Source organism: Ptychodera flava, chromosome 16 (genome assembly GCF_041260155.1).
Source record: "Ptychodera flava strain L36383 chromosome 16, AS_Pfla_20210202, whole genome shotgun sequence".
In the NCBI taxonomy this organism is placed as follows: Eukaryota; Metazoa; Hemichordata; class Enteropneusta; family Ptychoderidae; genus Ptychodera; species Ptychodera flava.
In genome coordinates, this window is record NC_091943.1 from 34,639,456 (window position 1) to 34,664,579 (window position 25,124).

The 25,124-nt window shown below is 37.0% G+C and overlaps 1 protein-coding gene across 2 annotated transcripts in view; it reads right to left on the reverse strand.

Moving 5' to 3' along the window:
• LOC139114675 (arylsulfatase B-like) overlaps window positions 1-25,124 on the reverse strand; it is a 95,666-nt gene that overhangs the window by 41,677 nt on the left and 28,865 nt on the right. The window contains exons 5-15 of one of the 2 annotated variants that reach the window (XM_070676540.1): window positions 20,695-20,801; window positions 18,446-18,513; window positions 18,037-18,138; window positions 17,614-17,677; window positions 13,267-13,364; window positions 12,422-12,564; window positions 12,227-12,288; window positions 11,750-11,861; window positions 11,293-11,336; window positions 10,579-10,671; window positions 8,603-10,007 (exon numbers count right to left, since the gene is read on the reverse strand). In XM_070676540.1, coding sequence (XP_070532641.1) covers window positions 9,829-10,007; window positions 10,579-10,671; window positions 11,293-11,336; window positions 11,750-11,861; window positions 12,227-12,288; window positions 12,422-12,564; window positions 13,267-13,364; window positions 17,614-17,677; window positions 18,037-18,138; window positions 18,446-18,513; window positions 20,695-20,801 — 1,072 coding nt within the window. In that variant the 3' untranslated portion in view covers window positions 8,603-9,828. Of the gene's footprint in view, window positions 1-8,602; window positions 10,008-10,578; window positions 10,672-11,292; window positions 11,337-11,749; window positions 11,862-12,226; window positions 12,289-12,421; window positions 12,565-13,266; window positions 13,365-17,613; window positions 17,678-18,036; window positions 18,139-18,445; window positions 18,514-20,694; window positions 20,802-25,124 lie in introns of those variants that run through there. The other variant, XM_070676539.1, reaches the window with a different exon arrangement.

Consider the following 25,124-nt stretch of genomic DNA (forward strand, 5'->3'; position numbering starts at 1 on the left):
GGATGAGGGTAACGAACCAGAGCCAAATATCATAGCTAAGACGGGCAATGGAGGAATTATGTGTCTTATGAAAACATTTATTTTTAGTGCCTCAATTGTTGTCGATGGGAAGAGGGAGACAAAGAAACGTTTCTTTTATATAAAGTTTATGGACAGTGCTCAGTTGATGTCTGGGTCCCTCGCAAAGTTGGCAAAGACTGTGCCAGAGGATGGATGGACGGCAGTACCACTTTCGTACCCGAACATTCAGCGGGCGAAAGGTTTCTTCCCGTATGAATATTTAGACTTGGTTGACAGACTAGAAGAGGACCAGCTCCCGGAGGGACACAAATTTTATAGCGAATTAACGGAAGAGGGGATTTCTGAGTCTGATCACGAACATGCATTGCGAGTATGGGACGAAGTTGGATGTGAGACGATCTGTGATTATATGGAATTCTATTGTGAGACGGACGTTCTCCTTCTTGCGAATATATTCGAAAATTTCCGTAACACATGTTTAGAAGCATATAACTTAGATCCAGCCCACTATATGTCAGCGCCTTGCTTGACATGGGATGCCATGTTACTTTATACAGGTAATAAATTTAAACTCATTCAAGATGCTGAGCAGATGAATTTCATTCAGAGGGGAATTCGAGGTGGTATCAGTCAGTGTAATATTCATTACTTACAGACAAATCATCCAGCTTACACCGCCACTGGCGGGAATTACGATCCGGAGAAACCGTTAACTGAAATAAAATATCTCGATGCTAATAATCTTTACGGATATGCAATGAGTCAACCAATGCCAATGGGCGGACTTCATTGGATGACGATGGAAGAATTGTTAGAATGGTCTGCTCAGAATGGTGGAGCAGGCTTGGATTGGGGACCCGGCGCTAGATTTCCACCAAGTTTTCTAGAAGTAGACTTAGAATATCCGGCCGAATTACATGAAGAACACGACGATCTACCTCTCGCGCCGCATCACTACGAATTTCCGAGGCACGGTACTCGACTGATTACAAGTCTAATGGACAGAGAGAGATACGTTGTACATTATAAGTTGCTTGAATTCTATCTTCGGATGGGAATGCGACTGAAAAAGATTCATCAGGCGCTTGCCTTTGAAGAGGCGCCGTGTCTCGCCGAATATATTGACTTTAACACTAAAATGAGGGCAAAGGGAAAGACAGATTTTGAAAAAGAATTTCTATAAGCTTATGAATAATGCAATGTTCGGCAAGACAATAGAAGACGTTCGAAAGTACAGAGACTTTAAAATTGTTTCGGGCCGGAACGGTACAGATAGTGGTCGTAAAAAGATTCAGAAGTATAATCCAAAGATGAAACATATAACTCTCATAACTTCCGAAGAGGATGGTGATTCCTGCGACAGTGTCCTACTGGAACTGAAAAGGGATCAATATGAATATAAAAAGCCAGTTTTCATTGGCGCGGCAGTGCTTGAACTTTCTAAGCTGCTTATGTATGAGACGCATTACAATTACTTTCGAAAGCGGTTCAAAGGAATACGATTAGCCTACATAGATACTGACAGTTTTGTTTACAGTGTGCCTCTTCCTTCCCCGGACGTAACTTTCAATGATATAGTTCGGGAAGATGTGGAAAAGAATGGTAAGGAGTCGATATATGATACTAGTGGGATGAAAGACGGAATTCCGAAGATTAATAAAAAGGTGATAGGTAAATTTAAAGATGAGTTGAATGGAGAACCTATTCTTGATTTTGTCGGCATACGCTCGAAAGTGTATGCTTTTCGAACTCCAACTTCCGAGACGAAAAAAAATAAAGGGATAAAAGATGTTTGTGTTAGAAAACATTTGAACTTTGAAGACTATAAGGATCTGTTTGAAACTGGGAAGGACCCAAGTGGGCACAATTTGTACAGTTTGTATGGAAAAAACCTGGAGAAATCCGTAGTGAAAAGCGTAGTAAAATTATGATGGCGCCAAATGATATCAAACGTGTACAGTTATACAATCCAGACACGGGCGAATGGCTGGCAGAAACATGGCCGATAGGACGGAGTTAACTTTCATATCCATTTAATCCATAATGTCGCATGTATCTTTCTAGCGGTGGACTAAATCCTTCTTGTTTTTGTATTTCTAATGCCTGATGAAATATGTCCTGAATAAGTTCTGACCCGTTTTCTGTTGTTGCGCCTTTTTCTTGTATTTGTGTAAGCAGCTGTTTATATTGAACGTAATAATGTTTATATTTCTCTCGCTTTTTTGATACTCCTGTTTTTCCTTGTATCACATCAATAATAACACCTGGTATAGGAGTTAGAGCTAAAAGAACTGGAACTGTCGGAATTGCTGCTATGACAGCTGAACTTACAAGAATTCCCTTAGTCACATTAAGAGCCATATCAATTCGGCCCATTAATTTATAACTGCGACGATATGCAGCGCTAGTTCTTTCGATATAGTCGGCCAACTGTTCAACAATGTCAACAACTGAGATGTGCATTTTAATTTTTACTGTATATGTAAGGATGATAAAAAATAATTGTAGTAATATAGAAAGACAATATGGCAGAAGGAGGAGAAGATTTTGAACTCCAGGATTTCGATAATGCAAATTTAAATGATGATGATGATGCTACTGCTGAAACATACTTTATAGACGATGATAATGCCCCTGCAGAAGCCGGCCCTTCCCAGGCTGGCAGCTTTCCCGGTAGCTCGGAGGCAGATGTTAATTTATATAAACAGTTGGAAAAAAATAAAGAGTATTTGATTGATGATTTCATGAAACAACATAAAATCACTGATCCGTCAGTAAAAGAATATATGATTGTTAAAACTAGAATTGGTGATGATGTAAAACTATATTACAAAAATATCCAGCTACAAAAAAGTTTGAAGGTACATTTTATGCGAAAAACACAATAAAAATTAATCCAGGCGGATATGAGTTTGTAAAAAATGTATTCGGGGGCCGCTCTAGCGCAGAGCCTGAATATGTGAGTCGTACATTGTATTCTGAAGATGTGAAAAACGATAAAATACCGGCTGAGAAGATGACACCAGAAGACTAAGTATATACAAAGATGAACTTACATTCTTATGGCAAGATGCTAGTGGTAATGCAGATAAAATACAAGCTTTTGAAAATAAAATCGAAAAATGGAACAATCTAAACCCCAAATATAGAGCTATTAATGATGAATTAAGGATTGCGAATATGCGTCTTGGCGAGCTTAACAATGAAAAAGTTAAAATAAGGCTAGAGAAAAGAGAAGTTGAAAAAGAGTTAAATGAAATTCCTGAAACGGACACCCAAGGAAAAGAAAAGAAACGACTAGCTGAATTCATAACAAGCGAAGCTAAAATTGACAATCGAATTGAATATGAACATGATAAGATCAGTGAGGCACGTGAAAGTCTGGCTACGACTAGGTCTCTTCGTGATGTAATTTCCGATCCAGAATTATCACTCAGGGTGAAGCTGACAGAATTATTTAAACGAAATGGTATTACAATCGCTGCAATACTAACTGCACTTGGAATGACAATATCAACAATTGCCTTGGCTGTAACTAAAGGAGGACGAGGGGGAGCAGGAACTGGAGCAAACACAGGGGGTTCAGGTCCGCCCAAAATATACACAAAAGCGAAAGAAATTGTAAAGCAATTTGGCGAATGGTTAAAAACATTGGCTGCAAAAAGTGCTGCTGCAATACCAGGTTTAATCGGTTCACTTGTTAGTTTTCTATTAAAAACAGCAGGATCGGTGGTCGGATTTGTTGGAGAACAGCTATGGATATTTTTAACTGGATTAACATTAGTCATTATAAATAAAATTATGTATTAATATATGACCAAGCATGTTTGGTGAAAAGAATATTACAAAGTTTCTTTCTAAAAATAAAGACCTGTTTGGTTTCTCTGTCGAATTGGAATGGTGTAAACTCCGACGAGTAAATCGACATATACTTCGAGCAAATCCAGGTGTCCGACTCAAAGATGATAATCTATATCATAACATATTAGCTTTCATTAAGGAATGTCAAAAGACTAACTTCTTTAAGCGACTAGAATTCATAAACGTATTCCAAGAGGTTGACAATGATGAAATGGAAGTCCAACATCTACAAGAATATTGGGTTCTTCGATTGATTCGCGACACAGGTAATCGATTTATCTTTCAATCAGATGGAAATATTTATGTGAAGATGTGATTTATTTTTGATTTTTTTCTTCTGAGTTACTATATACATTACAAGAAAATGGGATACGATGAATCATTATTACCGTATTTAACCAACTGAATACCGAAGGGAACGAAGTCAGAAAGAACTCATCATGTGATTGCTCATAATCCAAGTGAGGCAGATCCAGGCCAGACACTTATCATACGATGTCCAAAGTTAGAAAGCGGAGTAGTCCTAGTTCCAGATACTTTCGACCTGGTTTTTGATCTCGAAGTAACGGGACATGAAGATAACCGAGTAGTACAAAATGTTGCAAAAAATATAATCGAGCGTATGGTTCTCACATTTGAGGGTCAGGCACTTTTCAATTTGAATAAATATAACCTTATTGAATGTTATCGTGATCTCTTCAAACATAAAAAGGAGAGAACGAACATGACACTGTATGGAATTCAGAATGAAAATCTGAGAAAATTGAGAAGTGGCGCGGTCAATGCAGATCACGCCGTCGTGGACGATATTTTACTTTTTGACACATATAAAACAAAATATGCTATGCGTCTGTCTCATCCCCTCATAACAGGTCATGGAGTTGCATATCCATCAGCGTTAGGGAGTCATATCGAATGGGAAATTACGCTTGCACCCACCTCCCAATTACATGTTAGTAATAATGTTGTTACACCCAATTATAAATTAAAAAACATTCAAATGGAATACGAAACAATTAAGGATGACTCCCTCGTGAGAGAAACTGCTGGTTATTACAACAACGGTAAAAGTTACCTTTACGAACATTTACATTATTTTAGAACAATCCCATTCAAAGAATCAACCACGGTTATCAATGAAAATATAAATGTACCATGACGTAGCATGAGAGGTATTGTTATACTCTTCACTAAAAATCAGAATCAGTCAGAACTTAATAGCGAACTTTTCTTTAATCCATCCATTGAATCTGTGTCTGTAATGATTGAGGGCATTGCAAATAAAATATATGCCCAGAAGATGTTACCAAGACAATTTTGGAAAGAAACACGACGGTATTTTGCTGAAGATAAAGATTGGTGTGAAATTGATATAGATGAAGTCGATTATTTGAAGAATAAATTCTGTCTGTTTATCGATCTGCGTAGTTTTAAAGATATTGAATTTCATGGAAATGGTCTTAAAGTAATGAACACAAAAGATGGTATACAACTTGAAATCCTGAAAATGGATACTTCAGTTAAGGGTGTCGACTCTCGCGATGACAATAAAATCGAAGCTCGCGATGATAATATATTTGCACATGTTTATGTTATCAGTGATGCTCATGTCTCCATTAAGAATAGTAAATTAAATTCTATAGAATTTTAGTTAACTCCCGAGTTCAACATCAGCTAGACTCCGGTTCTGAAGAGGTAGCTGTGATACCGTTACTTACGTTAGTGTGTGCTTCCGTCGACTGACTGACAACACGGGGTAAAAGCCCCTTTATATAGACTAGTTTGATAGTGATGACTCACACGGAATTCCCCACACGTACATGTCTATACATGTTGTGTGTTTATAAATAGGTCAGACAGAACGAGTTTCTACATGTCACGGAATTATATCACTACCAGCATCAGTGGCCCGTTCCGGCAGGGGTTGCTATGGTTACTGACACCTATCGGAACGTGTAGCGACATGTTCTGGGTCATCTGTAAACAGGAGTGACTCAGTGGGAATTCCCTCTTACGCGCATGCGCAAACGCGTAAGGGGAGGGGAATTCCCCCTTCTGTAGTTGAATAAAAACAAAATTTATCACAGTTGACCACGTTTACTTAACTACTCCCCCAATTAATTTGTCAAGGGGACCATTCCCCCCTTTCATGAAATGGTGCCAGTCACACCTTAGAGGTACAAGTAGAACACATGAACTGGTGAAATGCCCCCGAAATTTTCTGGTAAAGGGGGAAAATCCCCCTTGTTGACGCAATCCTGGATGAAACACTCTTAAAATTAAAATTAAGAACCCTGATTTTTGGTATGGAAATCTGTAGATGAAGAACTTTGATACCACTGGGGAGGTAAAAAGGATAATTTATATAACGAATAATGATAAAAAATGACAATCATTACCATATTTCGCAAATAGAATCAAAGATCCTCAAGGTTATATGATTATATGGGTATGCAAAGTAAGAACCTTGATATAGGATATGAAAATTTGTACGTTCAGAAGCGCACATTTGGATTTAACCTGACGATCGATTTTGAAGTGAATTTAGAGGTCTGATCGTATTGTAACCAATCTGGGCGACGTTCTTATTGGTGTCGATAGACCGAAGAGCGGTACATATCATACGTCCATTTGGTTATACTCCTTCACAATTACGCCTACCGCATCGCAGTGCAACGCACATCGGCTTACTAAAATTCCAACTGTAATCGGAAAGTTTTTCGTGAGAAAAAAATCAGGTCATTGCCTTCGAAAACAGTTTAAATCCACGTAATTATCCTTCTCATCTTTTCTTGGTCCACTTCAAAACCGAGGATCGTTCAGCGAAGCTTGACCTTGCGATCGCTTCCGTCTTCATTTGTTCATCGACCATTTTGAGTTGAGATAACGACGGCGGACAGGTGTAGTATGCACGTTTTCATTAGCGAATATAAAAGTCACCAAATAGGAATCGGCAATTCAGGTAGCCAATAGAATCGTCAATTGCAATTCCGATTTTTATTGAGGCAGTATACGCAAGACCGTGCTGCATCGTAGTGCATAGCTGTGGAAACGCAGCTATCTGTTGGCGGGGTAGCGTGAGTTGCTATGCGGGTCAAAGGTTAACCCCTAACCGTGGCGGGGTTGACCTTTGACCCGCATAGCAACTCACGCTACCCCGCCAACAGATAGCTGCGTTTCCACAGCTACGTAGTGCAAGGTGATCGTAGTAGTCGCTCGTCTTCTAAATTTTGTTTCACATAAAAGCCGTTGAAAAGTTTGATTATACAGCTTGTGAAACTTGTCCGTATCATTTCAGAAGGTAAAAAATATTTTAGCTATGAAAGAGTTCAAATTTCCAAAAAAGTAGCCGGCGAAATCGTGAGAGTAACAGGTCAATTTCGCCGGCTGCCGGCTCTTAATGAAACCCCTGTCAGTTATGTTTGTTATTATACAAAGCCTGGTATTCTCATGCGCAAATGCAGACCTCCGGATGTCTTGGTTGATGACGATAGGGCTATAAAACATCAAATAGTGGTTTCACAGTCCTATCTTGCTGAAATATTGCGCCTTACTCATGGAACTCCATTGGCTGGTCTTTTAGGAGTCAGGACTTTTTGTCCAAATTTCTCGACCATTACTGAGTCTTTGACTAACTTACTTAAAAGGCAAGTAAAGTTTGTTTGGTCAAAACAATACCAAAAGGCATTTGATACACTAAAAGCCATACTGCAAAGTGCTCCAGTCTTGTCTGCACCAGATTTCAGCTTGCCGTTCAAATAAACATTAGATGCTAGTGATGTGGCTGCTAGTGCTGTTCTATTGCAAGAGGATAATCATTAGAGAGATATACCTGTCAGCTACTTCTAACGAAAATAACAAACCCGAGAAAAATTAGTCTATTAAAAAAGAGTGTTTATCTTTGATATTAGCTTTACAGCATTTTGGAGTTTATGTTACTTCGTTAAATCAGGCGATAGTAAACACCTATTGCCAGGTCATGAGGGCTATAGCGACCGTCTATTACCCCGAGGGGCCGTGTGTTACCAGAAACATATCGCTATTCCCCGAGGCCGTAGGCCAAGGGGTATAGCGATGTGTTTCTGGGAAGACACGCCCACGAGGGGAAATAGACGAGCGCTATAGCCCGAATAAAGACCAGGCTATAGGTGTTTTATAACACACCACATGTTCATGTTGTATTGTTATATAGTTTTTAATGTGTTTTGATATTTTGCACCGCAACAAGTTTACTGGGCAATGTTTCCATAGCGCTTTCAGTTGTACGTGGTACCACTTTCTTTCAAAAAATATTGTAAGCATACCTAGCGACATCCTTAGTTGCACCTTAATCTTTTCCTGTCGATGAGCTATTCCAGTTCCTATGCTGTTGGAATGTTGGAAAATCTGTTTCAGTGAATGTGTCGTCACCTATCCGGGACGCACATCACGTTCCAGTCACCCGCCATTGTTGCAAAGCTGCAGACGACACTACGGTCACGTGACCGGGCACTTTTCCAAATTTGGTCAGAACTATTTTCCTAGGGAAATAGCTTTTCAAAAAATACCCTCTGACGTAACTTGTGTCGATTTGGTGGGGACTAGACGTATCTATTTTTTCGTCACGTGACGTATTCTGGCGAATCGCGACACGGAATGAACATGTGGCGTGTTATAATGGTTTATATTGATAACAACCCTATTGTTTTTCAGCAGAAATTAAAAGGCAAAATGTCAGAGATTGTTAGGATGGATTTTATTGTTACAGGAGTTTAACCTTGACATTATCAACGGCAGAGACAATTTGATTGCAGACTGTTTCTCTCGTATTTAGAGTTTTATCTTTGTTCACACTTTTGATATCACATGAGTTAAAAAGACAGATTTTTCTTTGAAAACTTTTTCATTGAAGACTGGGTGTATTATGTGAGTCATTCTCCCCAACCATGACCTGAGTTCAATTTATCTAGAACATTCTTAATGTCATTCTCCTCCATGACTATGAATTCGATACTTATGTTTACTACGAGTCAAGATATTCTAGAACAGTGATTAGCATATCAATAGAAATTTTAGATTGTTCTTATATTATCTAGATACAATCACTTACTATAAATACGGGATGGTACATTTTTTTATTAGACTGTTTGGGATCACTTCATGTGTTTGTTTCAAGACCTTCACACTCACGCTGGACTTGTTCTGTGTACTCTGCAAGCCTCGCCTATCAGTTTGGCTGTCTAACTCCGCAATTCCGGAGACTAATCAGGGAGTTTGTGCCGTTGCAGCTGAGATAAGTAGCCTGCAAACTTTCTCAGTTTGTACTTTATCATTTAATTTAATGCTTAGTTTTAATAAATTTATTTAAATAACATCGCCGACTTCACCTCCTTTTTCTGTCGTTACAATACACACATCGTACAAGTGAATGCATTGCTACTATAACTCGGTAATACGGCTTTTCGATTTCAAGAAATATATATCTTGCAACATCAACGTCGATCGAAAGTAAGCCACGATTACTTTTACAGGATGTTCTATGGACTGCCATCAGTCTCTGGGATACTAATATTTACTATACTAATGCGAACGCACCTGTTGTTTTACAATTGGATTTCGTTTTGTCTCCAACTACAAATGTAGTGACGTAATGCTATCACATTCTGTAAGCCACACAAATATACATTGAAATTGTAATTAAAAATAAATGACACAAGACATTTCCCATAAACCTTGGTATCGCCTACAGAGGAGCAAAGTCATAATTAAATCTGTCCTAATTTCGGATCTCAACAAAAACTGCACAGTACTTTGTAATATGGGAAAGGAATTGTCTAGTATACATAAAGTTCATATTTCACAATGTCATGTAGCGATCGTTTGAAACAAGAATAACGTCCGTACTTTGAAAGTTCGGTTTTGGCCATCTTTGAAAATTATACCGTGAAGAATTCAACCGTTCCGGTATTAACACCATCCAGGCATCCAGACACCTCCAAAATTTTGTGGGTCTGAGAGTTGCTCTTCAGAAATGCCGCGATCCAATGTGGGCACAAGCTTCTTCTTGTACTCTTCTATCCGTGTGTTCATTTCTTTCACTCTCTGCGGCATTTTCTCTGCGAGGTTAAAACTTTCGGTTGGGTCGTCTTCCGGCGCGATAAGATAGAAAATACAGTAACATCAAAATGAATTAATATACTAAATTTATACACGCCAGAGTTATAGTAAAAACAATATCGATCTGCTGTTTTTAAAGTTCTGTCGGTCAAAAAGGTTTCAATTCCCCTTGTATCTGTTTCTGATATCACGATGACTTATCTTCAGCATCTTATCAGGGTTCATATGGTGACGGCAATGATTGACTCGTGCACCTGTGTTCAAAGCCAGGCTACTGAACAAGTCAACATTTCCACAACAAGGTAATACAGGATAGGGGTAGAGGACAATAGAAGACCCGTTGCTCATGCCTTCATATAAAATTGCTACTCTGACTTTATATTCTTAAATTATCATAGAAGACATATTACTATATTGTGTCTCTGGTACGTACTCGTATTGCAATGCCGATGATATCCCTTTAAAATTACAACGTCATCGTTGAATTAAGGCCAGTATCATGTTGATGCTAAGTTTATATACTATATAAGTATGCTTCTACACCTAAAATAAGTGTGAAAGATGCGATGTGACTCTGCAAAATGTTTTTATTGGGCTTACTTTTTAAGTCGTACAAATAGACACCATTTCTTATTAAAGATGCACAATCACTTTCAAATTTCATCTCGGTCTCTGGGGGTGGAACTCTGCATGCTAAAGAAAACACAGAAAAATAAGGATAAGATAAAAGGAAGTGAACAATCAAAGGTTTAAAAATGTTTAAAAAATAACATCACACACACACGTACGTATGTATGTATGTATGTATGTATGTATGTATGTATGTATGTATGTATGTATCAGGTTTGCTATCAGGTTGTACAGGCATGTTTTAAAACTAATATGAGTAAGTGGATACACCAATAAACAAAACAGACTAGTAAGCACCAAAAAAAATTAACAGCCAACAGGGCAGACTCTTTGGCAAAGCAATCTTTGAAATTTATCAACAAGCTCTTCTTCTTCAAGGGATGTGTGGATGAAGACATGTAAAACGATGGACAGTATAACAGGCTAATGAAATGAAATAGTAACATATGCCGGATATTGCAATATATTTATTTCCAACGGTCATAAACGCACTGAAAATATTTAGGCGCCAATCTACCAGAGTGTTTCGACTGTATACTCGCCCATTATCGAGTATGCGAAACTCATATCAGCTTTACAGAAAAGTCTTGTCTATTACTTGAAGCTATTATGTTTGATGCCTCACCAGAACACACGTTTTGTACTTAGTATTTTTTCTTTTTCTTTCTTTGATCGATGACCTACCTGAAAATTGAGAATTACCTACTATCAGCTTGTAGTTATGAACCCTGCAGGAACAGAAAACAAAGAGAATGTGAATTACGCAGGTGTAAATAACAGTATGCCATTTCAATTCCATCATTTAGACAATCTTGTACACAACCTGTCAACGTTTACCGAAACGATATTTCAGAACAACATATCCATAAATTAAAAATTAAGTTTTGGTTTCAATTAAAATTTAATAGATACAGGTGGCTGCAAGTATCAATCCTTTTATACCGGACCACTGTAGTGCATCGGTAATGATCTGTTCCAATGAATATGTTAAGCCCTTATAAATTACAGTGTGAATTTCACTTTATAACCAGCTGTACTACTGAGTACTTCGCTGTTTACATGTTCTACACCAAGGCGCTCTCACTTAAATTAATTTATGTTCAATAATCTAGTGCAAAGGTAATTACGAACGGTAATCTACCTTATGCCCGCAATAGGTATCCTTTCTATGATATTATACACAAATTCCTTTCGTGGTGATGTAACGTTCTTTCTCAAGGTGTTCCACACATTTAAACCATCCATATCGGGATCTGAAGGCGTGAGTATGAAGAAATTGTTGTTACGCTATTTCAAGTATATCGATTGAATAAGATGTGCACAAATACGATCATAACAATGTCTGTATTGGCGCAAAAATACATACATGTAAAGTGTTACATATTAATATACATAAATCAATGCAAAGGAGACAGAAAGACACACAGATGTATAAATGCACAAGCCATCGAACTCACATGTTTACGTAATATGAGAGTACATACCAGTATACACAAACAAAAGTAAACACGGACAGACATACTAACGCTTTACAGTCGTTCTCAAGACTTCATACCCTCACATTGAAGCTCTGAAAGACAAACATGACGGACTGGATATTATAGAAGCTATGATTTACCTAACGTCTTTGCGCCTGCAACAGTCGATAACGTTGGATGCCAGTCAACGGCATGTATAAGTCTACAGGATGACAAAAATTGTTCGAATTAATATTTTTTGGATAACTGAAGAATTTATCGTTGGTACAATTTAAGTTCATACAATATGGTTTAAACAACGATCATATATTTTTATCAAATGCCCGGTTCCTTACTGGTTGTTGACGTAACCCGTCTTCTCCAGCATACTACCATGAATGAAGCCAACAGCCCGGGTACCTCCTTCGAACAATGATTTCTTAGTTCCGCGTAGAGGCCAATTGTTACCTTCAAATCTTTCGTTTTGTGGTGCCCCGTTCTGTTAGATCAAAACAATGAAGAAAACTTTCATGATATTTTAAAAATAATTTTATCATTAATAAAAACGGTATGACTATCATACTTGTGATGATGATGATGATGATGATAATGTTCATGCTCAAGAAATATGTCAAGCAATCCATAGGTCTACAAGTACTGTTTCATTATATTTTAATCGTTCTCGCTATCAACACTAAAAATAAAAATAGAAAGTCACAAATATGTAACATTAACGCCTACGATTTATTCCATGATATTTTTCTATGTTTGACGTCATCGTATAAGAGTTTTTTTTTCACGGAACCGTACAACTTCTAGCACAACGCGAGAAGTTGTGCGGCTCCTCGAAAAACACGAGTATACGATGACGTCAAACAAAAATTTCGTTGTATTAAATATTTATCACATAAACAGTCTTCTTATTTTTCTTTGATGCGGATGGATCAAAATGTACATATACCAGGTATGAACATACATATCTCAAGCATACATATAGCTGTTCTTTACTATTATTGTTGTATTAATTCATAACTTCACTAAATGCTTCGGTACATATCAACAAAAATGAGTAGCCCCCTTCTTGTTCTCCACTGTTTAGCAACCCCCCTTGTACCTTTCGCTTTTTTGAGTGACCCCCCTCAGGTTCCCCCGACCCCCCAGGCCATAAATAATGACGGCTCCCTTAGATCGTGTTACTTACATCCGTGGAAAACACGATGAGAGTGTTATCCCAAAAACCATGCCTTCGGAGAGCGTTTACCAACTTTGCAATACCATCATCCATGGCTGTAATCATGCCTAAAATAATATAAAGCGTTGTGGGAAGATTTTAACCAAGTTGGTACACTTCATGCGATTCTCGGCATCGAATAGGAACTTGATGCGCGGTCACTAGTACCGCCTCGGCAGACTCTCTCAACAGTAATTTTGCTGCAGTGTAACTATATCGACCATATTTCTGAGGGTCCGTACTTCAACTGCGAAAATTTGACATAAATAATGATCATCATTTAGAACTCGAGTACTGTAGGGTACTTCTTGTAAGTCTAAAACAATGACAAAAATATCATTTTTTATCAAGAATATTCAGAATCAAAAGTGTATTAATGACAGGGTCTGTAAAACAACTGCGCGAATTTGGCATGGAAACTGATCACCACTCAGGATTCGAGTGCAGTAGAGTACTTGTTTAGTATGCAATATCTAACTTTTATCAAAGTATTCATAATCATAAATTTCTCAATTTTTTTAACTCTTGCTATGACTGATAATGTCTTATTGCCCTGTGGTTCCACATGCCATGACATGTAAACAAATCGCTTCAGGAGCGGCCTTCAGCTGCTCTCGCTGCACTCGCTACCAATACCCGACGGGATGCAGCCAATGCTTTTCCGAGTAATTTACAAAGTGGCGATAAATGTATGATATCGCATGTATTTCTATCTCCAAATCTTTACATAATGTTTTTAAATACATATTTAATATGTAACAGGTCAAACCTGAGAGCGAGCGCAGTTTGAGGGACATTGAGGTTATTATTACCATATGTATACATAGCATGCCAATCACGATGTTCACTGTATATTTTTGCAAAGGTAGAAGGGCCGTCAATATTTTCAAAAATAACAATAGATTTCAGTAATTCAACTTGAAACTGTCCAGCAATCAAGTTGACCAACGAAAATCAATTATCATGCGCAAATTACATGGTTAGATCAGGTTAAAGTTGTAACAGAGCCCCGGAAATGAGGAATACTAAACAAATATTAGAACCGTAAGTGGCACTCCGCAGTTGATTTTGAATTCTCGCGTGAGTGAGCAGTTTGTATTGTATCAACATTTATAAGTCTCGTTAGAGTTGGCGTGTTCCAAAATGGCAGTGCACGGCGATACTCGGTTATTAAAAGTGATCGAAAATATTCATTTTTAATCTTGAAAATGTCCTACTGTTTTTGGAACAGAGAGCTCTCTAGTCAGAAAACTCAATTTTCGGGTAGGAATTGTGGTAGATGGCATCTTTTCAACCTCGTAGGTTGGCGAACCGAGTATTATTAAGACAAGCGTATGTCCATGTATTTAGAAGACTAGAGTATGTCCATGTATCAGGAATACTAAACAAATATTAGAATCGTTCGTGCCACTCCGCAATTGATTTTGAATTCTCGCGTGAGTGGGCAGTTTGTATTCAAAATCAACTGCGGAGTGGCACGAACGGTTCTAATATGTGTTCAGTATTCCTAATACATGGACATACGCTAGTCTTCTAAATACACGGACATATGCTAGTCTAAATAATGCTCGGTTCGCGAGCAGCCTTCGGCCGCATTCCCTGCACATGCTATTTATACCATAAGGAAGCCTTCAGTAATTACTGGGGGGTTGGCCGGGGGAATTCCGTGAGCACCTGTACTGTAAAATATGACCCTTCCCCTAACTTCTTGTCTAAAATGTGACCCTCCCCTTGTCCGACATTGTAAAACTTGGCACTCCCCCAATCACTACAGTTTTCTCCCCTGGAATAACTGAACCAGTATCAGCTTATTTACATAACAATTGGTTTTACAGTTATGTAAGTTAGGGACTGAAAATACAGACAGGAGGGCTGGCGTTTTGGAGGGAGGGTCGCAATTTATCACGCCAGCATTTTTGAAGGATCATACATTTGCGGGGGGTCACCATATGTGCGCAAATAAAAGAAGGTAAGATGTGGCTGATGTAGTGCTTCGCCCAAAAATATCAAATCATAATACATGGGAGTCTATCAGGCAAACTATCGACAATTTTCCCCCAACAAACAAGCTATATATTTACATTCGTATATATTTGATAATTTATGTTATGTACTTTGCTTTAAATGGAAAGTACAATGTGCATGTGTGTACAAGAAATTGGATTTGAGAATTTCACTAAAATATTGATTCATTATACATGTTGGTCTATGAAGAAACTATGAATAATGTTTTCCAATACAAAACTAGGAAAATCTGTGTATTTATGTACGCTTGATTATTGATCAATGTACTTGATTAGACTAGGGTGGTTACAAATGGATGTGTGCCAGAATTTTCAATATTTCACGGAAATGTTCATTCACTATACATGCTAGTCTATGACAGAATTATGAACAACTTTTTTCCAATATAAAACGTACAACTAACAATATATGTGCATTTATAGACATTAGATAATTGATATACACTCTGCCATCTGTCTTTATGTTTTTGTCTCTTATCTTCCATCAGTTTAAACTGTTCAAGGTATTTAATGTAGGATAATACTGTATCTCCTGTGCTTGTGAAGCTTGTCGATAATGTGTATGTATTTAAAAGAATCAATGTATTTCGTCGGTGATTTCCTATTGAGGAAATATCACATGGACAATCCAAGGTTTGGCCCTTAAATCAGCTTGTGTTAAAAGTAACCCACCCCAAGATAGGTTTATAAAAATGAACGTTCCCCTGGACAGATTTCTAAAAAGTGACAGATTTCTAACAAGTAACCCTTCCCCAAGATAGGTTTATAAACATGAACGTTCCCTTGGATAGATTTCTAAAAAGTGGCTCAGATTTGTAAAAGGTGGCTTCCCCCGGCCCACCCCACCTGTAATTACTGAAGGCTCCTTAGGGTCACAGACAAATAGAAAGACAGAATGGCAACGCGGCATGCCTTTTGTTTCATGGTCGTCTCGGTAGACTATGGCCTTTTCATATTAAAATGAGCTTCACAGGTGTTAGACTTTTTGGAGACTTTGTTCTTGGTTGATAATTGCACGAGATTATGCGAAAAGTACGACGAGATGGCATCGTGCTGCCTGTCGCGTAGCAACCATACTTACTTAGTGAGCTCTCAGCGCAGAAACACTGCTTCACGCCGATCAAAACATAACACGCCAGCAGTTTCATAAACACGTCCTTCCATAACCAACTTTTAAAGGACGATATGACTGACCGTAAACCATTGAGTAAAAGCAGACAGTATCGATAAAAGACTTTCAAATTTGGTTCAAACACACTCATTTTATATTTATAAAAATGTGAGAGGATCTTTTCAAGAGGTAAAACTCATTTTCCCGAAGCTCAAAACTTTCCCGTTTCGCCAGCACCACACGACAACAACAACACAAACTTTGCCGACTATACTTTCGCTTAAAAATTGGCGAAAATCCGGAAATTACCGAAGAATGCATGGTCGGCACTATTCGGAAAAGAGAGGCGAGAGCTACTTGAGGCGAGGCGAACATGGAAGGCTTACATAAGCGCTTCACACCTTGAACAATACCCGTTGCTAGTTTGTCTTTCTATTTGTCTGTGTTAAGGTCCTGATACGGGTTTTGCGAACCTCGGTCGTAGAGTGTACGGGCCCTTGCATGCTCGGGCCGTAAAACCTCCGTCTGCAAATTCACTATCAGAGCCGTAGAGATTAATAGTGTAGGTAACTGCCATAAACATCATGTTAGTAAAATGAACGATTACTTAACAACATTGCTTTTAACGCAGTCAATCGAGTGGCTCAGCCAAATTCACTGTACGTAGGTGACTAACATATATATCGTAATAGCGATGTACGTGATTACTTAAATGCGTAGTCTTCCAGTCCATCAAGTGGCTATAGCTGACACGTCACAGCCTATCTATCATACTCCTTTTGCTTTTAGCCATGTACATGGATGGTTGGATGGATCCCGGATGGATGGATTAATTGGTCATGGCTAAATGAACGAATGCTGGCTAGCTAGCTAGCTAGCTAGCTAGCTAGCTAGATAGATAGATAGATAGATGGATGGATGGATGGATGGATAGATAGATAGATAGATAGATAGATGGATGGATGGATGGATGGATGGATGGATGGATGGATGGATGGATAGATAGATAGATAGATAGATAGATAGATAGATAGATAGATAGATAGATAGATAGATAAATAAATAGATAGATATAGATCGATCGATCGATCGATCGATCGGTCGATAGATGGAAGGACGCCCATCGGTTGTCCAATACGTTGACAGTTTGTCTGGTAATTCATGTTTTCTTGCAATACCTACCTAGTTTGATTCTTCGGTTTTCATTTGCAACTGATGGATACATATCAGTGTATTTTTCTGGAACCTGGTAAAACAGGTATAGAATGGACGAACGCTAGTTAAGGAGGATCTGGTATAAGAGAATTTGGTATACAAGTGTGATTTTTTATATAATCGGTAGGGAAAGACGTCCAGGTGTGCGCTTATTACGAAGTGAGTATGCTTGATGTCGCCCTTATCGAATAGTTTTTTACCAGAATCATACGACACAGAATGCGATTTTGCCGGCAATGGCTATTTTTGACTTTGTTTCACACAAAGGAGGCATTCTATGATTTTGTGTTTACAAGTCAAACAAAATGATTTACGGAAAAAAATGCACGGTGGTATTGAGAAACAAATTAAAAAACAAAAACTGTCAACCATCAAAACGAATTTACTAACCTGAAGTGGACTGTGGACATTCTGAAAGGCCAGGTACAGAAAAAATGGCTTGGACTTGTCGTGAGCTTTAATAAACTCAACAGCTTTGCCACTAAACAAATACTAAAACAAGAGGATGACACCGAAAAGTACCGTTACGCAAGTTTGTTTGAAGATCATTGAGAGGCTTCGAAATGACACGATCAGGACTGCGAAAGTTTAGGACTATGGTATTACTTGTTTCTATTCTCGTTATCCAATTAAAAAGGTCTCACGAGTGTTATGAACACAGAAATAATGGACACTACCTGAAATGGTGTCTTAGGATGGACAAATTTATGTCTTCCTCTGTGGTCATTAACATGTGCATTTGTTTACTCGATGTCTAGAATATCGCATGTATGTATGTATGTATGTTGAAAATACGTACCGTTGAATAAGTTCCGTTTTGTGTTCTATCAGGTTCAAAGTCATGATGAAGATCCAAGCCACGACATTCTTTATAAAAATAAGATGAACGACAAAAAGCAAACTTTTGTAGTTAGATAAAATGCAATGGCGCTCCTAATAAAACGTCCACCCCGATTAATGTTCATTTTAACAAATTATTGTCCAGCTCTCATACATCTTAATGGGAAATTTGTGGTGACTGCCTTGTCTCAACGGAATCAAATTGTTCCGAAATAACTGCAACATGATAACATGACAATGTTAGCGTTTTAATGATAAATGCGGAAATTTCCATGCAATATTTTTCCCTCATGCAGAAAGACTATTAAAGTTACTGGTGTTTAATAATCTTTGATTCTCCCTTGATGCGTACCTAGCTGACGAAAATGGGTATCTTATATTCCCAAAATGTTTCGTAACAGACTCCCAGCTTTACAAGGAAGATTCATATTTCATACTTTGAAGAACGTTATTTGTATTTCTCGTCTTGTTGTTTATAAACGTAAATGTTTCCTTGCACTGTGCATGAATCCTTGTATGACCAGATGTGAACTGAACAATGCTCAAGTGCTTCAGTATATATTGCAGTTGTCTGTGAATTTAAACTTTTGCCACATGTTCGCAACTTCATTGAAACTGTTATGATGATCATCATTATCAATATTCACCACAGATTAATTGCAAAGTTCATTAAGTATATCAATATGCAATTGTATCATCAATTTATATAGCAAGTGTAATTGACTTTGGGCAAGTCCTTTGTGCTACATATAAATTGTAAATTAGCTGATACAAAATAACTTTCATTTAAACAACATAATTGTCTCATCGATATACATAGCAAGTTACATAAACTATTTTAGAGTTCCTCTACTCCTATAGTCCTAATTGGGAAAGTTGGTAAAATATGCAAATTTTAAATTGCTGATGTAAAAATGCTAAACAACTTTCATTAATATTTTACTATATTTCTTCAATGTAGGTCGCAGGTTTCATCAACTTTGATGAAGTCAATCAAGATATATCCCCAACTAGAAAAATAAATAAATTTGCAAAATAGTAATAAGATGTTTTGCAAAATCAAAATTGATTTTTGTCAATATTATATCATAGTATTTACGAATTACGTAGGGAGATTCGTCAACTCTGGTCAAGTCAATCCACATAGACATCCCTAATAAGGAAAGTTCGTTAAACACGCAAATTAGTAATAAGCTAAAATATGAATGCAAAATGATTACACTATGTTAGTATCTTTAATGTTCATTGCAAGTTTTGTCAACCTTTGTCTTGTCAATCAGATATAAATCCCTAATTACGGAAATGCATTAATATGCAAGTAAGTAATTAGCTGAAGAAAAAAATGTAAATGACTTTCAATAATGTTTTAACATGGTGTCTTTAATGTTCATATTGCAAGTTTTCTTAACTTTGGTCATGTCAGTCCAGATATATGCCTAATAAGTAAAGTTCTTTAAATATGCATATTAGTAATAAGTTTATCTAAAACTGATAAAGCAGCTTTCGTGAGTGTTATATCAGTGTATGTAAAATACACATAGCAAGCGTCGTCAACATTGATTATGCCAATTCAAATATATATCCTTAATCGGAAAAGTTCGTTCAATATGCAAATTAATGATTAACTGAAGTGAAAATGCTAAATGACTTTCAATATTGTTTATACTAAGTATCACCAATGTGCAGAGCATATTTCGCCTACTTGAATCAAGTTAATCCAGGTATATATCCCTAATTAGGAAATTTCATTAAGAATTTAAGAATTGGCTGAAGTAAAAATACTTAATGACTTTTAATAATGTAGTATCACAGTATCTTCCATGTACATAGCAAGTTTAGTTAACTTAAGTCTAGGCAATCAAGATACATAGTCCTAATTTAGGACGGTTCATAAAATATGCAAATTAGGAATTGGCTATTAAAATGCTGAATGGCTTTCAGTAATGTTAACTCATAGTATTTTCAATATTCATACTAAGTTTTGTCAATTTTTATTGAGTCAGTTTACAAATATCCCTAAGTGGGAAAGTTTATCAAATGTTCAAATTGGCATTTAACTTTCATGTCACACCTTTCTGTCTTTCATGACAGACGGAGAGGCACACACATACATACACCAGTACAACATAAGCTAATGTTTTTGAATACGTGAGCTAAAAATGATGTCTCAATGACAATTAACCGTCATTTGATATGACAGAAACTTACTTCCTACGTGAGTGTAGTGGTCTTGACCAGCACCATAGTATCCATAAAAGTGATCAAACCCTCGCCCATTCGGTGTGTATTCTTTCTTACAAAAACCCAAATGCCATCTGTAGTTGAATGTTTTTACAGATGAGACTATAATTAGTTTTACCCTTAAAGACAGGTACGTGTTACTTTGTTAACTTTTTTTCAAATCTTTGTATCATCCAATTAAGGCGTGGTGAAATAAACAGTCCTCGTCTTGCCAATACTGACTGTATATTGTATTCTGCATAGTTATTGATGATAATCAAGTTCAGATTCGGACTTGAATTCAATTGCAAACATTAACCATGCACGTGATAAACTGACTAGTTGAACTGCCAAATCGAAGACTAGGTATTTCAAAATGATGTCACCAGTCGACACGGAATCTGTGGTTGAAAGACAGAACAAAATTCCTTAAGACAACTCGGTAGAAGAAATTGTTACCGTATTAATCTAAATTCTTGGAAGATCGAAAGTAATTAAGAAATGAAGAGAATAGACATTCAAGCTTTTTGGGGTAACGTTTCTCATCTTATCTAAACATTTGCTTCACGAAACTTTCACGGTCAATTACTGGCCTGTTCAGTGTAAAACTCAAACAACGACGAATTGAATACATAAGTCTTATGTATATATGCATGTATGTATGTATGTATGTATGTATGTATGTATGTATGTATGTATGTATGTATGTATGTATGCATGCATGCATGCATGCATGCACGTACGTACGTACGTACGTAGTATGTATGTATGTATGTATGTATGTATGTATGTATGCATGTATGTATGTATGCATGCATGCATGCATATATGTATGTATGTATGTATGTATGTATGTATGTATGTATGTATGTATGTATGTATGTATGTATATATGTATGTATGTATGTATGTATGTATGTATGTATGTATGTATGTATCTATGTATGTATGTATGTATGCATGCATGCATGCATGTATGTATGTATGCATGTATGTATGTATGTATGTATGTATGTATGTATGTATATATGTATATATGTATGTAGCGAAGACATCACAGTTAAAACCGCTCGGCCAAATCCCCACCCTTAAAAACAGCGGTTCAACAACCGAGCTATTACATGTAAGTTGTTACAATTTTCTGACTGCGCCACCTCCACACACTGTAGATGTCATAAAGCACTCGAACACACATACACACTATCAAAGATCGCACACAAACCTTGTCAAAGCAATTAATACATCGCTTTACTGAGCGAAAGACAGCCTCGGGGACTAAAAAGTCCAACAGCAGAGCTGTCAACCCAGGGTTGAAAATTCAGTATATTTTAGATCGGATATGAACTCACAACGTACAGAACTCAGTCACTCAGCGAAGACATTGCAGTCAAAAACTCAACCTTAAAAAGAGCGGTTCAATAACCTAACTAAGTTGTCACAATTTTTCTGATTGAGAAAACTCTACTCGCTGTATGAAGCCACTTGCACTCACATACTCGCTATTACAGATCGCACACAAACTTTATCAGAGCAATGAATACATCGCTTTTACCGGGTGAAAGACAGCCTCTGGGACAATGCTATCCACTAGCAGAGCTATCACCCTAGTGTAGAAAATTCAATTCAGTAGATATATTTTTTTTTCGCCGAACCGGTAAAATCAAAACGTTACCAGTCCATGTGAGAGATTCAATTTTTCGTCGTCGACAACTGACTTCTGTGGGATCATGGACGTGACACTGGCCGTCTTGGAGAGCGCCGCCGACGATATTTTAGCCCATCCTCAGTACATATATTGCACATAAAAAGAAACAAGCTAATTGGACAGGATGACATATAACTTGAAAATCAACCAATCACAGTAAATGTTGCATGAATTTCAAAGTACAATGTTAATCCCGATAACACAACACGTAACATGGAACGGCGTTGAGTTGTGCACTGTAAAGTTATGTGTTAAGGATAGAACACCAATTAAACGCCTTTTTGTAACACTTTTTGAACGCGTCTAGACGTTCAGAAATTTAACACTACGTGTTCAACCAACGTTCAATTTTTTAACACACGTGTGCAGATTTTGAACGCTACGTGTTCATCAGACACTATATTGAACACCACAGTGTTCCATATCTGAACACACGTTGAACATGAAATTGTTCAAAAATTGAACGCATTTACGCGTTCAACGGGCTGTAAACACTTTTTGAACGCATGGACGCCGTTCAACGATAAGTGTGTTAAAGGCTAGAACACATAATGCGCGCTTGTTGAACACCTTTAATTTTGGGCGTTCAGGGGGTGTTCAAGCCTTGAAATAACATTACAGACCACTGATATACAGTAAAATTATTTTATTCTAAAAATACACAAAACATTTCTAGAGTAAATACAATAATTTACTGTAAAGTGGGCAAATAAACATTGCCAATTTGTATGTAAAGTTTGTCATAGGAAACTACCAACGGTGTTAACACCCTCCTATCAAAAGCATAAGCAATAAAAATCCCCATGAACACTGTAGATCGTTTTAAAAAATATGAACAAAGTAATGACAAACAGGTTTAACTTAAATATTGTGGATTACGTTTTAGGGTTCATACTTGTTAAAATGTACAAAAAATCATCTGAAAAAGCTCAAAATTTGACTTACTATTGTGTTGAAAACACATATATGTATGGAATGCATACTTCATTGTTGTAAGATGGTTTCTTAAAGACATTTCCTCTTGTATAGACAATTGTAAATTTTGAAGAAAAAAAGTTAGTCAAGGCTCTCTAGTGCACATGGTATATAGTTGTCCACATAAAGTAACACAACATGTCAAGTTGTCAAAGTGTCACAGTAAGGCACAACATGCAGAAAGTGGGGAAATTGGTCCTTGCAGGGTAAAACCTTTTTCCTTGTCCAACAAAGTCCTTCATAAACAAAAAGGTTTGTTTGTTTGCAATATCTTTAAATAAACAATGAAATAAATCGGTGACATTTCAAAAATCTACTTCTCAGAAATTAAAAATATATTCGTAAAGACCTTTCAAATTCTGGTGTACCTTGCTATTAATTTTTATACAAATGTTTTTTTACCAAAATTGTAAAATTCACCCTTAAAATAAAAAATGTAGATTTCATCATAACGTATATATATCACATCCTGGTAATCCCTCATATCGTAAAAAGTCTGAAATGTCTTTAATTTCTCAAAAATACAAAGTTCCAAATTTCTGCATAATTTGAACAATCTGAAAAGGCTATCAGTAGAGATCTATGTCTCAAATATCAAAGCTGTTCAATTAGTAGTTTTTGAAGAAGATTTTTAAAAATTATTAGACCAAAAATGACGAAAATTGCCATGAAATATACAAATTTGAATATTTCATCACAACTAGCAAAAATTTGACTAGGGTCATTCTTAGGGACATGTTTAACAAATATTGACGACGTCAGTAAAAGAGAAGAAGATTTTTGCCAAAAATAGCAAAATTAGCATCAAAAATATAAATTTGCATAGTTCATCATAATTTGAACATATGTGATTAGGGTAATCCCGGGGACCTGTAATCCAAATATTAAAGAATTCGTACAGGCTGTTTTGAAGAAAAACTTTGAGATGTACAAATTTGAGGGCAATGCTACACATCCACCTATTTAGCTGACGGCAAAGCTAAAAACCAGTTGCTAAGAACAAGAGACGTGTTGAGCTACAATACAAAATTCTCTTAGGTTTGGTAGCATGCTATGATCAAATAAATATTAAAGGGCATAAGCTTCCAAAGACGTGAAGTCTCCTTTATCAGATGCAAGGGGGAATGAAAAATTGAAGCAGAAAGTGACAGAAAATTCAGAGTGAAAATTTCAGAAAATTCAGTAATTCTGTCAGAGTGGACCTTTTATTACTCTGAATTTTCTGTCGCTTTCAGCTATTATTTTTCATTCCACCCTTGCATCTGATAAAGGAGACTACACGTCTGTGAAAGCTTATCCTCCGGCAACATTTAGTTGATCATAGCATGCTACCAAAGCTTACAGAAAAAAAAAATCAGAAACTTATCAAAATTCAGTTACTGACCCTCGGAAGTTTAAATCTACAGTAGAGATGAACTGAGGTTCTCAAGCTTGTTTCCAGACAGCTACCTGTACACTAATCTTCTTCATTATCTGTACCGCCAGCTTCTTTAACAACTTTTCGATTTTCAGTTATATCCAACTTTTTACATCCTGAAAAAATGCAACAATAGGTAATATGGCGAGATGAGACTTTAAATGAAAAACAAGGAGCTGATTAGGTTAAGGAAAAGGGGATACTTTCATATACAGTGCCTCTTTTCAATACTGTTACAAATATTGGCTTCTTCTTGTCATCAACTGATTAAAGTAAAAAAGCCAAACTCTCATACGCTGAAACAATACATTGCATACTCTA